Source organism: Antrostomus carolinensis, unplaced genomic scaffold (assembly GCF_000700745.2).
Source record: "Antrostomus carolinensis isolate BGI_N321 unplaced genomic scaffold, ASM70074v2 scaffold2107, whole genome shotgun sequence".
Taxonomy (NCBI): Eukaryota; Metazoa; Chordata; class Aves; order Caprimulgiformes; family Caprimulgidae; genus Antrostomus; species Antrostomus carolinensis.
Window position 1 is genome coordinate 33,246 of NW_010325119.1, and position 18,215 is coordinate 51,460.

Genomic DNA, 18,215 nt, shown 5'->3' on the forward strand with positions numbered 1-18,215 from the left:
GAAGATCCAATTGCTTTGTTTGCTTCTTTTTTCTGTATTGCTGAATCATGGCACATTGCCATAGAGTCTGACTTGCAATATTTATGCTGAACTATTTTTGATAATGCACAGAACTTAATCATCTTTGTATGGCCTCTATTATATACACACGATTTAAACAGGTTTTCAGTTGGGTTTTTACTACTTTTAACTGTTGACTAATCAGGTTTTATTTTGTGCCTTTAAGAAATTCTTTCTTAATACGTGCCAGTTTTTTTGTACTCTATTTTTTTATATAAAAATATTTTAGAAAGTGGAGCTGATTAATCAGGGCCCCTTTGTCTGCCTTCACTCTTCTTTTGAGCGGTTCTGCAGTACACATATGCAAGGTAATCTAACTTGGAAGGTGCCCTCCAGATCTATAGCTTTGAAAGACATGTTTAAGCATGTGAATTTTTTTTTTTTTTTTTTTCAGTGATTATGGAGAATCTTATGTTTAGGTGTTGTATCTTAGGTATTCAAGGTAGGTGACATCCTACCTGTAATATTTAAGATATGCTCCATAGTTGAGCAGTGCAGATTTGTCTGCACATTTTTCTAATTGGACCTTGTGTTGAAACTCGTTCTCTATCTTCCTTCCTAATATCACAAATCAGAGCTTGGTCTGCTTTCCCAATAGTCCTCTCTCTGTGCGTGCTCTTTCTACTCTTTTGCAGACTCTCAGCTTTAATGTATAGATGAGAGAAGGAGGTTGTTGCCAGAGAAGTATCCCTTGGCATTTAACTCTTGACACATGCAAATATCTAAAAAGCTTTAAACCCCAAACAAATGAATTGCTTGCATTACCAATTTTTTTAACAGCCTTCAGGTCTGAGTTGAATTGTTTTATTGTGAACATACTATGTGGAAAAAGTTCATTATTCAGAGCCCTCTCCCCTACCACCCAGAAAAATCTAATAGGGAAAATATGGTTTCACTGAGTTTTAAATTACAATACATTTTATGAATATAGTTTAGTTTGACAGGTTCTAGATTTTTTTTTTCCTACTACTGGGAGTTTTACTTGTGGTGTTTACTTTTCTCTCTATTGAAAACCAGAGCTTTGATTGATTTCCTGAAAGTATGGAATCTAACTTTTCTCTCGTATTGAAATGACTCAGTTGAAGAATCACTCTTTACTGTCTCTGAGACTGTACTACTTAAATATGGAGAAAAGAAAAGTTTGGTTTAACTCCGGATTAAATTAAGCCTGTAAGGACTTTGTATTTTGTTTCTTCTGACCATAGCACAGCACTCTGTCTCCAAGACAATAACGTCAGTGAATATTTTTATGCATTTCTTAGTCTTTTAATGAAATTTTATCTTCAGAAGCAGTTTGGATATGCAGTGAACCAGAGGGGAAGATAATTAGGTTGGATTAGTGGAAGAAGTGGGAAGCAGCCACAGGTCGTTGTCTGTTAGAGATGTTGTAGGATGAAATATGTAAACCTCAACATCCAAGCCAAGCCCATGAGAATAGAGGACTGTGATTTGAAGCCTGTAGTACTAACCAGTCTTAGAAAGAGTATTATACTAAAGGATTTGCTGTTCTTTTCATTAAAATAGAAGTATACACATTTCAAATATACAGAAAAACAGTTAACATTTTTGTTGTGCTTTAATACTAAATAAGAACTAGGATATGCTAGGATCTTTTTATATGTTTAATGTTTTTGGGGGGTTTTTTTGGTTTGTTTTTTTTTTTTTTACCGAAAATCCAACCCACCCCCACCTTTCTGTACAGTTTCTTTTTCCCATTGACTGTTATGGTGGCAAGCACCTCTTATTACAGAAATAATTTCAATATGCTTTTTAATAATAGTTTTAATTTTTTAGTAAGCATCCCTATGAAACTATTATGTACATAAAATAAAAAATCATACATGAGTTTTTTACATTTGTCTTCCTTTGGCAGGATATAATTGACAGGCTTATAATTTTGAATTCAGAAGCTAAAATTCATTCCTTATTCAGTTATGAGCAATCACATATCTTCGGTCTGAGGTAAGATGTTCATTTTTCTCGGTTTTTTATTTCTCTAGTCACATTAACTAAATAGGATATAACGTGCTTGGATGTGTTGCTTCTGCTGAGATAATATTGTTTGATTTTTTTATTATGTATGAAGGTGAAATTTTCCCTTTTTTAATGTAAGAAGATTAACTGAAAAATGGCCTACAAAATGACAGTAGCAATGAATCTAATCTTATTACCTGTAAATGGATATTTTGTAATATAATAAAAAGTAATAGAAATTGCATGTTGTTATTTTGCCTGTTTGAAAGAACATGTGGTATGTCCACTGTTGTGCATAAAACAAAAATCATACCGAAATACTAAAATAAACAAAGTATTTTTTACCGTGTTTATATCAGTTTCATTTATCTAGTCTCCCTGTACTTAAAATAATTTTTTTAATGTATTGGTTGAATTATCACCAGAACTGATTTTGAGGAGAGTACCACTTGATCCCAAATGTTTCTATAACCCGAAGGAACACTTAAATTATGCTCCACTGTTATACTCATGTTTTGTAATATTAAGTGCTTTATAATATTTTAACATAGAAATTAGTTCCTGCATTTTTGTCTGTTTTCCAAAGTTGAGTTTATAAATCCTTGAAATAACTTTTTTGTTACAAACATATTTTGTGCAATTGTAATAAAAGATCTGCTGGATTGTACTTCATAGTATGGAAAATGTTGATAACCTTGCTTGGACAAGATATAGCCCAATTGATTAAGTACTGCAACATGAGCTTTCTGCAGTTGTATTTGTACTTTGATATTGAATAAAATAATTTCATACTATGTATGAAACATAAGATACAGTAAAATTTGCTGATAAGGATGAGCATGGAGGAGATGAACAGTGGCAGAATTTGGAGTTGGGAGATATATGATTTTGTTGTATAAATCAAAAGTTATAAATACTGTTTTGGAGGAAATCACTAGTCGGACAGGAATGAGAAGTCCTAAGATTAAATTTGAAAAATAAGATATTATTATTACTCGTTTGATATTATACTGACTCCATGAAAAACCTGACAGAACTCCCATAGATTTAATTAAGGATAAGGGAAAGTGAGATGTTTTACAGTTTAAAATAATAGTTTGCTTTTAGATTATGTTCTGCCTTTATAGGGTAAAAGAACATATTTCTCCTACAATTATATTAGGAATCCTTGTAAGGTATAGGCAAAAATGAATTATTCAGTTTGATTGTGTAAGTGGTTGACTCCCATGCTGTAGGACAGAGACTGGTACACAAATACATGGATCATGTGTTGAAGTTCTGTTGAATGCTTACAATACTTTTAATAAGGCCTATACCCTGTGAAGCAACAAAACTACCTATAACTACATATATGGGCAATGTAACAAGCTCATCTGTATAATCACATAAAAGAAGCGGTATTGTTACACAGGTGAGATAAACTTCAGAGTTCACTATGGTAATGACATTTTCTGCTGGACACTGACAAAGTCAGAAACAAAGTGAGAATCCAGTCAAACTGCCAGATTTCAAGAAAATATTAAGTAGTATTTTCAGTGTTGAAACTTACTCATAAAAGTGGTAGGTATCTTAATAATTAAGTAGTAACCAGATAAAGGAATTTTTTTTTTTTAAATATATAATATTCAGTAGAGTTTTTGTGTTCTGCTGGGATTCTCTTGGAATCTCAATGATAGCTTGGACCTCATATTTAACTTATTTTTTAACAGATGCTTTTTTTCCTATTAAAGAAAGGAAGATACAATTCTAGGGATTTTAATATGGGCCTGTTTATACCACAGTTACTATAAGACTGTGTTTTCTTATTGATTAAATGGCTTTTCATGAGCATGTAGGGATTGCTGTACAAATGTTTTTTGCAAATAATAGAGAATTGGCACATACAAGCCTTTTATTATGACTAATTTAACTGCCTACACAAAGAGAATTTTTACTATTACATAGTTATTCAAAGTTCCCTATTAAAATGATACCAGAATTCTGCATGATTCTGGAATTTATCATGCTTACTGTGTTGTTTACAGTATTAAGGCTTACCAGAAACCCTAGGCTATGTTGTCTGAATATGAGAGGTATACAGTTCACTTTAAATACCTTTTGAAACCAAGTTCCATGAGCATTTCTGTGAGCATTGCTGACTGCAGACATCTGTGTTTTGTAAAGTGAACCTTGCCTTGTGTAATAGGCTTGCTCCTTGACCAAATTCCATCAAGAATACCAAATTCAGCAGCAATTAGTTCAAATAATACCAGATACTTAACAGATCTGAAAATTTAGAAAGTTAATTAGAGCAAAAGATCTATGTTTCTCTTTGCTGCTATGTAGAAATAAAATATTTAAATGTTTATGATAACGGCAACATTGAAAAAACAGACAGTTTTGTGACTGAATGATTTTGGCGAAACATTTGTCTAGAAACATTTCTTTCTGCTAGACTTAATACCAGTAGTACAGCCAAACCCACATTCTTCAATAATTCACAGATCTACACAGCTGTATACTTTGTTATTCGGGCAGGTATCATTGTACATGTGGCTCACCTAGAGCTGAGTGCTGAAATTCTGATCTTTTTAACTTACAGGTTGTACTCTGAGGTTCTGTAAACCACTTTTATAGTTCTAAAGAGTTACAAATTTGCTTACTTGAATGTTAAGCAACTTACACAATTTAGAACTACATTTTTTTTTCATGTGTATACTGTGCTTCAGTGACTTAAAATTATTTTGGTTACTAGCTGTGTAACTATATATAAAACTTAAAATATATAGGTATTTCTACAGTCTGTTTAATCCAAAAAGCGCAGGTGTTATCTATTTGCTTGTAATGTTAATATTGCATTTTCTGGTGGATAATTGTTTTCATTTTGAACAAGTGTGAATTCTGAACTATTATTTTGAAGGACAGTCCTGCAGAGGCTCTGCTGTCAGCTTTCTTTTTCAAGCCTGCCCGCTCTGAAAAGCAGTGTGCATGAAGTAGAAATCAAAGGGAAAACGTAGGGAAGCTAGTTATCGTTTTGCATAGCCAATATCTCTCAGTCTATGAAGAATGCTTCCTAGAGTGCATTCATACAGATCAGGTCCTGTGTGATCAAGGTAAAATACTCACTCCCACAGCAATCTATAGCCTAGTGTGAATCTGTTTATTTGTAATTCTTAACTTGGCCAAGTATCCTGGCCTAGGATTCTTCTTCAATAATTTCACAGACAGTGATCTGGTATTCCTTTAATTGCAGCTGTTGAGTGCATCTAGGATGAGATTTATTCACTTGAAGGTCCTTTTCAACTCTTATTAAAAAAAAAAAAAAAATTATTAAAGGGAAACTTTAGGCAAGCAGTTGGAGATAAGAATACAAAAGTAGAAGTATGTCTTATTAAAAAAAAAAAAAATTAAAGGGAAACTTTAGGCAAGAAGTTGGAGATAAGAATACAAAAGTAGAAGTATATAAACAGTACCAAACTTGTGTATAGAAAGATTTTCAATCTCTCAGTTCAACTTTCCACTTCAAACCAGATTTACACTTATTTAGAAGCAGGAAGTCTCTCAGTCAGGCAATACTGGCTGATAAAAGAACACTGAAGGATGTCTCAGCCACTCCTTTGTACAGCCTGAAAATCTGGGGGTACAGGAACTGATGCAAAAATTCTAAATGGTCTTTCTATTTTAGAAGATTCTGAATTTAAATTGCCATCAGAGCACAAATCCTAGAGAAAGGGAATTCACAGTAGTAATCAAACTAATAATTTTTCAATGTATTAAACTCAGAGAATTGTCTTAGTTTAATGATCAGTGTTATTTCTCTGATACAAGTGTACCCATTGATCTTTTCTTATAAGTTCCTGGATGTGAGAAAGACCAGTTTTCATAAAGGTGTGACACTGGAGATCTTAACCACCTCCCTTTCAAGGCCAAGCTTTTTGAGTCTTTGTGACTTATATTAACAAAAGAATTAAGTAGACAGTGGTAACATACTTTTTTCTTTCAGACCAATGAATTATATGGCATCAAGGCAACTTATCTAGTATTTCAGTACAGTGAATACATCCACTAGTTGTAATTTTTTTTACAACCTGCCAAGAAAATATATGCATAATATATATTTTCAAAGCATCTCCCTAAAGCATTATTCAGGCATTTACATATTGCTGTTCCCTCTATTCAGAAACTGAGGTTTTTGTGAATGTTAGTGACACTGTGTTGTTAGCTGGATTAAAATGTGGCAAAATACAAAATTTTTATCCTTGGTAACCAACCCCTTGTCCCTAAAAAGTATCAGTACTCCAAAATAAATTCAAAGATAGTCAGTCTTGAGTTGCATAAGAAACAGAAGGAGAAATAGCATTACTGGGAATAGGCATAGGCCGTGGGCAGTGGGAGGAGAATACTTTGAAGAGGGGGAAAAAAACCAAAAGCCCCTCTTTCTTTGGCTGTCTTCTATACATATGCTCATATCAAATGTTTTTGGTTCTGTTTTTTTGTGGGGGTTTTTTGTTTGTTTGTTTGTTTTTAATCCAGTGGCTTATTTTGGCCATAAATCAGTAAAAGCCCTAAGTATTGTGAGGTCAAAAGATCTTTTGTATATACATCAAATCACAAGAGTATTTGTTAGGCCCACACTTGGTCACTGAAACACCCTAATCTAGTGGGCATTAAGCAACAAGTACAGCACTCTGTTCAAGAGTTTGGCTTTCTGCAGGAAAATACCTAGGAAACTCTGAGAGTAAAATACATTTCCTTCAGATATGCAAATTGAGAGACTTTAAAATTAAAGACAGAATGTGCTTGATTAGGATTAGAGACATCTGAAAATAACCTATTTTGTAGAATCATAATTTGAACTGCAATGAAAAATAGATTTATTTTAGGCCTATGTAAGGTAAGGCTGAAAAAGAAGTATTCATTATGGTGCTCTGTGTGAATCTTCTAAATGCATTTATATTTCTGTGGAATTACAGAAAATTGTAAATACTGGTGTAAGTCACATGTTCATCAGTATCAGCTTCAGTATTGTAGAGCTACAGAGCCTGCTACAGCTAGAAAAATAATATTGGCTTGTTATTTTCAGATTCGCATAATAAATACTGACATTGTTAAGTCATTTTTAAAAATATGAAATATCATGTTGAATATGTTTTATAATACTAATTTACTTGCTGAGTGGATGCAGAAGATGATGAAAGTACATTGTATCTATTTTTGTTGGCCTACAACAGAAAGATTTTGGAAAAATAATTTCAATTACATACTATGTAGACATCAGAATCAGTGTTTTGAAATTTGCCTTAGAGCAGTGTGTGTTGGTCAAAATTTCATCTAGTGAAATCCAGGTGAATGAATTAAATCCTGCAGGAGGTAGGAGATGAACAAGCATGTGATAGTCAAGAGATGACTTTGTGGGTTTAGGAAATACAAATAATAAACACCTGTGCGTTCTTTTCCATTGTGTTTTCATCTGCATTGTAAACAACACCCTCTTATATAATGGCATTTTAATAATGAGGTAGCTTCAGCATATGAAATAATTTGTTCCCTTAATTGTACTTACATTATGTGTATTGTTAATTAAGAGAATGTGTGATTTTAATGATTACAATACAATGGAAGGATCATTAATTATCTTGTTTCCTAAAGGTAGAATATATGAATCCTGATAATTCTTTTTCCTCAGGTCAACATGCTATTTAGATTTATCCCCTCTTACTCTTTATTAAAAAGCATTATAAGTAGCACAAGATTTTGGAAAATGTTCTTATATAATTCTTTAAAATCTTATTCATTATAAATTGAAGCAAGACTTTTTATTTCAACCTGTTTTTAAATAAATCCAGTTTCTCTATTAGAAAACATAGCATTCTTTTATTAGTTTTGTATTTTCTTTTCTATCTTTCTTGCAGAGCTGGAAACAAGGCTTTACCTCTTGCTTTCCGCATGTATTTGTTGTAAATATACTGTCATAGCCCATTAACACTATTGTCTGATGTCACTAATGTACCTTTTTGATCACTGACATTTGAATGTGCTGAAGAAACCCTTCCATGCCACATCCTGTGGCATTCAACATCCTTATGCCTTTATGAATGAAAGAAAACCATGTTTCCCAGAGTTCCCTCTCTCGAGGGGAGGGAGGAGTATGGTGAGAGAGGGGAGGAATTCAGCCTGACTGTATTTATTTCTTCCTCCAAATCCACCAGATTTGAATACTTACAACGGAAGCCTGAAAGACTATGTAGTCCTCCAATTAGTTTTTATCAAACCCTTTTCAGTTAAATAAAGAGAATTGATGGAATTAATAATTAATTAATGTCCCATTTTCTATTATTTTAAGTGTATTTTCTGTTTAGTAAGTGATACACAGTTCTTTGGAAGTGAACTTCTTCCTTCCAAGTATGCATGCTAGATATGTGTGAGGGAGAAGACTTCTGCTGTAGTGATCACTGGAGAGTGCATGTGTCCTGTAGGTCTTTGAACCCTGTTTAATAATCTAGAAGTAAAAGAGGACAGTATACATTAGTAGTGAACAGGTTTATGTTGGCATGCTTCCATATCATGTAATTCAGTTATTTGTTAGTTTGTATGTTAATAAAAGTTTGTTAGATTTATTAATTTAAAACAATTTATAATTAATAAAATTGGAACAGCAGATTCTCTGATAGGATTATGTCAATTACTTGTTGATGGATTTTTTTTCTTTACTTCACTGAGGGAAATTAAAATGCTTCGCTTCCTGCAGTTTAAAATCTGCTTCACTTCCGAGTCTTCTAGGCTGGCAAATGATGCTCATGAAATGTATTTTTCTTTAGCTACAGAAAATCTTTTACCATTAGCAATCACATTGCATGTGATTTGTAAGTTCATTGGGTAGCTAAAGTGCTGTGGGTGCTCTTTTGAAAATCTGTTCATGTGGAAAACATTGTAAGGCATACATCAGTCCCTGAGTTTTCTTACTTGGGGAAACATGACTGCCCTGAGGTAGTAGCTTCCAATGCCCCAGGCATCAGAGGTATAACTCGGAGTATTGAGTAATACCCTGTATCCAGAAGATCTCATATTTTTCAAAAACACTATGAGCCTTTAGTGGGACAATTAAATGCCTTGATTCTTTAGAAAGACTAAATGCAGAGGCACGTTCTCTCTGCTCCTTACTAATGCACTTTGTTCAGTCTGCAGAGGCAGCGTGCAAGGTTTTGTGTGGCTGAAACTTCCAAGTGCTCCTTGTGTTCTCACACTGACTAGGTAGTTTTTGGCTAGTAGTGGTTTTTGGTAGTTTGTTGGGGGTTTGTTTGTTTGTTTGTTTGGGTTTTTTTGCACAGTTGATAGTAATTGCCACTCACTGTTTGGATCAGTGTTCTCATTGAAGCTCGGGCTGTTACTCAAAGCATAATAAAGAATAAATCAAAGTGGTAAAGTAGGCTCTGATGTTAAAACATTTTGAGGCTGTTTCCCCATGATGATGATGCTGGAATGATTTAATGAATATTTTGCATTGGGTTTCTCTGTTGGTATGCATATTCATTTAGTAAGAAGGAGGTCCTGCTACTGCAACGAGGTTCCAGTCCTTGTTTTTTTTTCTGCTTGCGTTTTTAATATTGATTCCTGGGAGAGAAAGACAGACCTTACCTTGTCCCATAGCTGAGCTCTCTACAAATGTCATGCTGTGTATTTTGCACTGGCCTGAATCAACTATGCCTGTATCTATAGAAGGCAGTAACTGCAAGCCAAAAGAAAACCTTGCATTCAAAACCAGTTTAGTCCACCATTTTGGGATCACATCACTGAACACCTTATAGACAGCACAGACAAAAGTGTTTGAGATTTGGTTAACCATTGCACACTGCCTGAACATATATATTACTGAAGTATTATTTACCATAATAAAGGTGGTATTTGAGAGAGGTATGATTTGAAGGTGGGAGTGAAAAAAGACAACTAAGAAAATGGGAGCATGGGGAACATCATATTATTTTGTGTTCTTAAAAGGACCTCATGGAAGAAAATTGAGAAATATGATAATAAGCTATCTCCATAATGGGTGTTTTTAGCAACACAGGAAAATTCATAGGTGGTTTAATTATATTATTTTCAGGTGAAAAAAATTTAGAGAGGAAACATAAAAATTAACAAGGTTTTTATAACAGCTAGAATGATTTACTAGCTGTTTTATATCCCATTAAGGACCTTCTGTTGTGCCTTAATAAAGAAGTTATTATGATTCCACCTACCAAAACCAAGGAGATAGTCAGTTTACATAAGCATACTTTCCTTATAGATAGGATATTGAGCTGGGTGGTCTGATCCAATTCTTATGTTCCAGACACAATTAAAACCAAAAAATAAAAACTGCAACAGCGATATTCAAGCATGCCCACAAATAGACACACTATAAAATGTGATTTTTTTAGATTTAAACATTAGTCTATACACTTATGACTTTGGAAGATAAGGCAATGGAATAATGCCTTTAACCAAATACCTGTACTTCAGTGACAGCTTTTTAAAATGGATTTTTCCATGTAAATGAAAATTTCATTTGAATGCCTCAGCAGTAGCTGCTTATGTTTGATCTTTGTACATTTTGTCATTTGTCCTACCACTATTCCTTCTACCTAATTTTATTTTCTTATGGTTTGTGTTATTTTTTTTGCTCTGCCTTGTGTACCAGAGGAGGTGTTATAAGCATTCTCAGCCATCAGTCTTCTCTCAGGTGGTTTTTAACTGCTGGATACAGGTTCTTTGGCCATTTAAAGTCGTCATACCTAAAAGAAGAAATGGTCTGTCTTCATAATGGTTTTGGCATCCTGTTTATTTGTTTGCTTGTTTTCCTATATAATAATAAAAAAATTATAGTTAAAATGTCATTTCTTCTGTGATTTAGAAAAGCACTGGAAAAAAAAGATCTTCAGGAAACAGTTAACATAAGTAAAATTTCAAGAGGACTGAAACTGAACAGATCAAGTTATATAAAAAGCAACAGAAAAAAAAAAGAAACAAAAGACATGTTATCATCTTGACTATTTAATCCTTGGCCATAATTTTATGACTTTGCAGGTGTTAAATTATCCAGAGAACGGCTTGCGATTTTTTGCTGTTGTCAGTAGAAGCATATTGGGATTTACATGAAAGAAAATAAGCAGTGACTAACAGACTTCAAATTTCAAACAATATGTGTTCTCTAGTTCATATCAAGTCTTATCTGAATGCAAAATATAATGCTGATCAGACTTAATTTATGTTGTGTTTTATGACTGTGATAAAACCGAAAATAAAAATAGCAACAAGAATGTTTAGTCATATTATTTTCCATGAACAGGAAACCTTCAATGAAATTATTCTGTTACTGTGTTAGAGTGAATTAGTTTAAAAAAAAAAAAAAAAAAAAGTAATATGATTTGGATTGGCTTACATCACATTTACATGAAATATATTGGAGTACTTCACTGTTAATTTGCTCTGAGGTTATAAAAGAAAATTGTATGTAATGTACTGTCAGGGATTTTGTGATTATTAACTTCATCATTGTTTTGTGTTTTGCTCAAATAAAAAAAAAAACCCAAAAAACCAAACCATCTGATTTGTTGGTTTCATTGCATGTTAAATCTTTTATTGTTTTTGAACTGTGTTAAATTTGATTGTATGGAAGTGCTTAAAAGCCTATTTTCTAAAGAAAAGTATTTTTATCTCCCTCATGTTTCCCCCCACTTCAGACAATCTCATTCTGAGTTGCCTTACCAGCCTATTATTGTATAATTTTTTCACATTTCACATGGAATATTTTATTAAGTCTCTGTCACTTCTGTTATTCTATGATATAAACTCAAAAGCAGACTGAGCTGACCAGTGAATATTTTCTCTGATTGTTCAGTGCACATGAAAAATCTGTTGGAAACTATTCTATGTTTGCTTAAGACTGTGCCACTTGAGTGGCTAAAAAGGATATAAAAGAGTGTACCTGACCCAGTTATCTCTGGGTATTTTTCAGATACTTCAAGTTTGGGGTTTTGGGGGTGGTTTTTTTGTTTTGTTTTGTTTTTCCATTTTGAGATTTCATAAGCACGTTTGCCTTTGTCTTACACTGCAAAACTGGATTGCTGACTGATGTGCTGTCATTCCAATGTGTCCTGCAGGTTGTTAAATGTGCTGTGCTGTGAGCTCAATACCCTTTTACTCTTGGAGACTCAGTATAAGGTGTCACAAGTTTTACTAACTGCTCAGGAGGAAAATGTCACAGAAAATTCAGAAGGACGGGGGTAAGAAGTGACTGATGTAAATGTTGTTTTAACTATCAAACTATCAAACTTTTCACCTGAGAACAAATACATGAATACCTAGTGTCTTTAAACATACAAATGTTCTCACTCAAATTGTCTTCTAATATGCTTAAGTTTACTTACATGAAGATTTTTCATAAATCTTAAAGTATGAAAAGATACAACAGTCTTGTTCTTTCTTCTGTGTCCACCTCAAAAGTGTAAGAAATAAAAAATCAAATATTTTTCTCATTTTTATTTGTGTTAATCTTAAGTTCTTTCTTAAAAAATGCAAAATTTGTAGATGTAAATATGCTTTTTTACTTTGATTTTATATTATTATTTTATATTATGTCTGTAATAGAAAATTAGGGTATTGTTTTAATATTTATGAATTAAAGGCATCATCAGTTTGGGGTTTTTTTTGGGTTTTGGGGTTCTTTATTTATAACTTGGTCAACTCTGTAACTTCTGTGACTTTCCATTGCTGAATTCTAAGTAGAATTGCACAATGTATCCTTTCAAAAGGAAAAGTGTATTTTTGGAACAGAAGAGGACAGTCATTTAGTCACAGACATTTTGTCCTTTCTCTCAGCATGCTGAATTTTGAGAACTTTGCTCTTACTGTTTGATATATGGGACCAGTGTAGATTTTAAATCAAACAGTATGGGTTAAATCTCAGCAGATATAGATGATAGATATCGCTTGATGATGAAACCTGCTATTTCCTTACTAAGGAGAAAGTTGTAAGAAACTTGGTGTATAAAACCTGACTTTTATTCCTTTTGAAAAATTTTCTACCTTGGGCTACACAGTGACTTCAGAGAGCAAGTTGGCTGTATGTTAAGTTATTAATAACTCTGCTTATTTGTAACAGCAGAAATTTGCTGGTAGGCCAAATAAGGATCAAATTTTGGTGGTCCATTAACTGTCTCTGCCCTAATTACTGAGCATGTGGGCATAACAAAGCTTGCATTTTTCTACTCTGTTGTGTCCAGGAGTTGCTCAGATGTTTCCAATCAGCAGTAGGTTGTGCAATAGGAAGTTAGGATAATGCTTGCAGACATCTCAAAATACTTCATGTTTCTGTTTATTTCTTTATGTCTATGTGTTTTCCAGATAGTATTTTAACTCTGGTATGTCTTTCAAGGTATCCTTGCTCATTGAAGTTTTCTGAATTAAACAGTTGGTAAATCAAAGTGGTTCTGATTTTTGGAGTTGTTTTTTTTTTTTTTTTTTTCCCTCCCCCTCCAGAGATTTTATAATTGATGGTCTATCAGTGGAGAGAAACCATATTCTTGTAAGGATAAATCTGATTGGAGGACCACAGGAAAGGATTTTGCCATTGAGAGTACTAGATAAGGTTAGAATCTAAAATTTAACACTTGCTTTTTCCATAACTCCTGCCTTTGTTAATTGAACACTTTTCTGATAATTCAATGTGGAAAATTATTTAACATTAAGAAATACCTGTCCACCTTTAGCTTTATAAAGGGCTAAAATTTTTAAGTAATACACTGAAAAAGTACATTGTTCCCACTATCTGGGGATTGGCATGTGCCTAGGATATATCACGTTCCGATTAAATGTTGCTCCATTTTAATGTTACTGTTCGTACTATAAAAGTGAATGCAATTTTTCTGTTTTTACTTACATATTTCTGTGTTTTCTTTGTCAGCTTTCTGTTTGTTATATCCTGCTCTTACTCGATATGTTTTCTCTGCTTGGGTTTTCATCTATGCAGTGTCTAATACCTGGAGCTTTCATCGATGTTCTAACAAAACAGTGTTTGTTAAGCAGCTCCTTTAAATGTTCTGATTCTCACTGGCTGTCAGTCTCATAAAGATGAAATGCAAATTACTGTTGGCGCAACTATATCAATGTATAAAATTGGAAATACAGTTTTGTGGGGTTTTTTTGCTTTTATAAAAAATGCATTTTCCTTTTTGTTTGAAAAAATAACTGTAAAATAAAAACTGTTAGTGGTATATACTGGAAAAAATTCTCCCTCAAATACTTTTTGGATTTTATATCCTTTAACTTTTTTTTTTAGTTTGTTATTGGTTTTTGTTTTTTTTTTTTCCCCTAGTTATGGAGTATCTAATTGCAAATTGTAGTATCAAGCATAACTTTGGTGCATAGGCATCAATTCTGGGAACTTGACCTGTGTGTTAATCAAGCAAATGCTATTTGCTTCTCCTAAATTAATTCCTTTCTGGTCTTGTTTCTAGGGCAGTGATCCATATCCTTGGCCGATGTTTTCATCATTCCCTTTGCCAAAGTGCTATCTCGCAGAAATTCCCAGGAAAGCTGAATTCAGACAAGGTACGTACAAAGCATGCAAGCACTGTAGATGTCAAACAAGCATCTCTGTCAATTTTAAAAATATTTTTTCCTTCCTCCTCAGCCTCCACTTTCCCATCCCCCACATTATAATCTCCTAAGTACTTAAGGATCTTTTATTGTTGGGTGCATTTGTAGCTAAATAAATTTGTTTGGTTTTGCTTGTCTGGCTTTGTGCAAGTGTCAATCTGCAAAGCTCTGCTTAGTAATCTAATTCTTATACAAACTTCAGGATTAACCTTTTGGCTCATCTCAGATGGGTGACTCATGAGATGTATTTATATCATCTCTCTAGTAACTGAAGCAAGACAGTATGTTTAAGCTACAAATTTTTTATATGGCTATTCTCCTGATTCAGATCCCTGTGTTTACAAAGCTTCGTGGTGTGTGAAATAGACAGCGTTTAGGATAGTTGGTTTCTATGCTGAACATCAATTTGGAATGTGGGCAGACCGAGGAATCCTTTGAAGAAGTATCTAGGCAAAGCAGTTTAATTCATAGACAAGACATTTTAAGGTTTTAATTTTCATAGACAATGCAAAAGAATCTGATGAATGGTTTATACTAAATAAATAATTCTTTGAATTTGTTCATGTTTACTGTATCATTGAGATGTAATTATTAGAAAATATCTGTGAATTTCCTTAGCAGATACAGATTTTCAAAACAAAATAGTCTGTTTATAAATTATGAAGTTATAAAAGCAGGGAGTTTTCTGTATCTTAACTTTGGTAATACTGTTACAGGCTTCCCAAGCAATTTCCATAAGACAACAACCAAATCACCATAAAACAGGTGCCCAGTTGTTTTAAATGTGTCTTCTAGGAGCCCAGGTAGTGTTGCTTTTGGATTGGAAAAGCATATTTTACTGTATTCCACAGAACCTCTCTGTTCAGAGCAATTCTGTTACGTATCATTAACAAGTGGGATAATGGAACGCAGATTGAAGTTGTCAGTTTTGTGGATGACAACCAGCTAGGCTAAAACTTTTTGACTAACAGTAAATTTGCTGAAATGAAGTTTCAAAGGTTTGCAAATGTGTTTAATGAAGTATTGAAATATTTTTATTTGAAATGGCATTTTTTATATTAAAGGTAGCTGAAGCAAAAACTATATAACTGAAAAATGAACAGAACATTTAGTTTCACAATCAAACAAAATATTTAGTGTTTGCTGTTTGAAAGTAAAGGACAATTAATGACAGAAGGACAGTTAATGACAGAACTAGGGGGAATGGCTTTAAACTGAAAGAGGGTAGGTTTAGATTAGATATTAGGAAGAAGTTCTTTAGTGTGAGGGTGGTGAGACACTGGAACAGGTTGCCCAAAGGGGTTGTAGATGCCCCCTCCCTGGAAGTGTTTAAGACCAGGGTGGATGAGGCTTTGAGTAACCTGATCTAGTGTAAGGTGTCCCTGCTCATGGCAGGGGGGTTGGAACTAGATGATCTTTAAGGTCCCTTCCAACCCAAACCATTCTATGATTCTATGATTCTATGATGACAACAAAACATTGAAATTGTTTCATTTCAGTTCTCATTTAAAATAAAAGATTCTTCCACCAAACTGAATATCTGACTTGCCAGACTGAAGCTTTCAGGATGTGTATGTTATTTTGAAAGAAAATATCAGAATAAATACATCAAAAATGAAGAGAATGAAATTCATAAATTGCTACTTCCAATGATTGGAAAAATTTAATTCAAGAGCATGAGTATAAGATGAGAAATATCTGAACTGTATTCTTCAGCACTACAGTATGGCAGTGATAGGAGTGCTCTTTCACAAGAGAAGCTAACAATATGATTATGAGAAAGATCTGTGAGTTACATTTATACGAAACAGAGGATGGTCTTTGTCAGTTGAAGGTAGTGAGTCCTTGGATGGAGTACCTCTAGCACAGGCATTTCAGTCTAAGGAAAATAGATGCATCTGAGGGATTCTGGACCACAGCTACAGATCATGACTTTGAAATGAGATATGTGAGTATAGACTGAAATAATTGGAACTGGTTGGTGCTGAAAAGACAGAAGTTGTGCAAGTCTCTTAGTGTGTTAAAAACACTTATACAGAGAGCAGATTGATTGTTTTTGATGACCCTGTGCAGAAAAAGGAATAGTTGACTTACTTGTCAAGAAAGATTTGTTACAAATTAATAATGATAATTAAAAAATAGTAGGATACATCTGGAAGTCATGAAATCATCATTGAAGGTTTTAAGAACATCATCTTTGATGTTATGAATATTCATAATTCACATTGTGTGTTACTTACACAATTTACTTGGAGGTTTTAAAAATAGTTTAGACAAATACTTGTTAAATTTTAATTCTACTTCAGTGCAAAGACATGGTCAGTGTTCACACAGATTTTTGAATGGGAAGAGTTCTGCAGCCCTGCAAACACTTGTACATCGTGAGAATGGGAATGTATGACTGCTTTGTTACACCTGTCACCAGGGATCACAGGCCAGAAAAATGTTTCTGTGCTTCCCTGAAGCTGTCTGCATTCAGATTTTATGCTGTGATGCTTCATTGTGTAACCTGTGCAGTATCATTCCTGTCCTCTTTTTGGGGTGTTTCTATTACGTGAATAATTAAGACTACTATATTCTTAGCTCTATTAAAGAATGTACAGCTTCTTTGACTGAAAAGTCTAACTGTAGGTTTTTATTCTGTCTGTCTTGATGTCTTATTTACCTCCTCTTTTATAACCCAGGTGACATAGACACCTGAAGAGAAGCTTACCTTTTCTTTCTCCTTTGAAAATTGATCCTGTGTCCATCACATAATTGTGATGTCAGCTGTAAAAACATAACCCGAATTGATTTTTTTTAAAAAATATGTTTATAGAATGGATATTGGAGATGGCGTGGGGCAGGGGCTAGGGGGGTGTTACAGATGTGCACTCAGATATATTGCTGTCTCTGAACGTGTTTCTTTTTTGACCTCCTTTTAGATAGAGTTGAAGGACAAATGCAATAACAGAACCTTTGTTTCCCAAGGGTGTGTCTCAACTAATTGAAGTTGCCTTTCTGAGTGCAAGCTAAAATTACTCACTGAATACTTTGGAAGTAATGTGGTTGTTGCTCGCTAAAAAGATTATGTACTACTGTGGTCAGGGAACAGAAAGCTTAATTTCCACAGCCCTAGACCTCATGTAGCCTGTAAATGTATCTAGTGTAATGGAAAACATAGATAAAATGTAAAGTAGCATATGAGAGGTGATCACAAACACTGGCAACTGGATATTTCGCCTCAGTGGACTGAAAATGAAGCTATGATGATTTATGCTGGTAAAATGAGTAACTACATTGGAGTAGTGGAGTAATTTCTCCTTTTCTTGATGAGACTTTGAATGGGTAGACTCACTTGAAAAGTATATTTGTATTTGAGGAAGTGTATCCATAGTGCATCACTGTTTAAAAATATCTGCCCTGGTTATGCAGATGTTAAGCATGTGCCTGTATGATATATGTGTCTGTAGGAAAGGATATATGGAAAAATAAACTTGTTGGGTTGTGTATTAATGTGCATTAATTATTTCAGTCAGTATTTAGAATTGGAAAACTGTTGGATAACAGTATATTAGTGGTTCACT

The 18,215-nt window shown here is 33.7% G+C and overlaps 1 protein-coding gene across 1 annotated transcript in view; it reads left to right on the plus strand.

Annotated features, from left to right (window-relative positions):
- TBC1D32 (TBC1 domain family member 32) overlaps window positions 1-14,601 on the plus strand; it is a gene marked incomplete at its 3' end in the record, with an annotated part of 45,936 nt that extends 31,335 nt beyond the window's left edge. The window contains exons 22-25 of the mRNA XM_010171091.1: window positions 1,934-2,022; window positions 12,153-12,275; window positions 13,531-13,639; window positions 14,508-14,601. Of these exons, the coding sequence (XP_010169393.1) occupies window positions 1,934-2,022; window positions 12,153-12,275; window positions 13,531-13,639; window positions 14,508-14,601 (415 nt within the window). The remainder of the gene's footprint in view (window positions 1-1,933; window positions 2,023-12,152; window positions 12,276-13,530; window positions 13,640-14,507) is intronic.
- Between the last annotated feature and the right edge of the window lie 3,614 nt (window positions 14,602-18,215).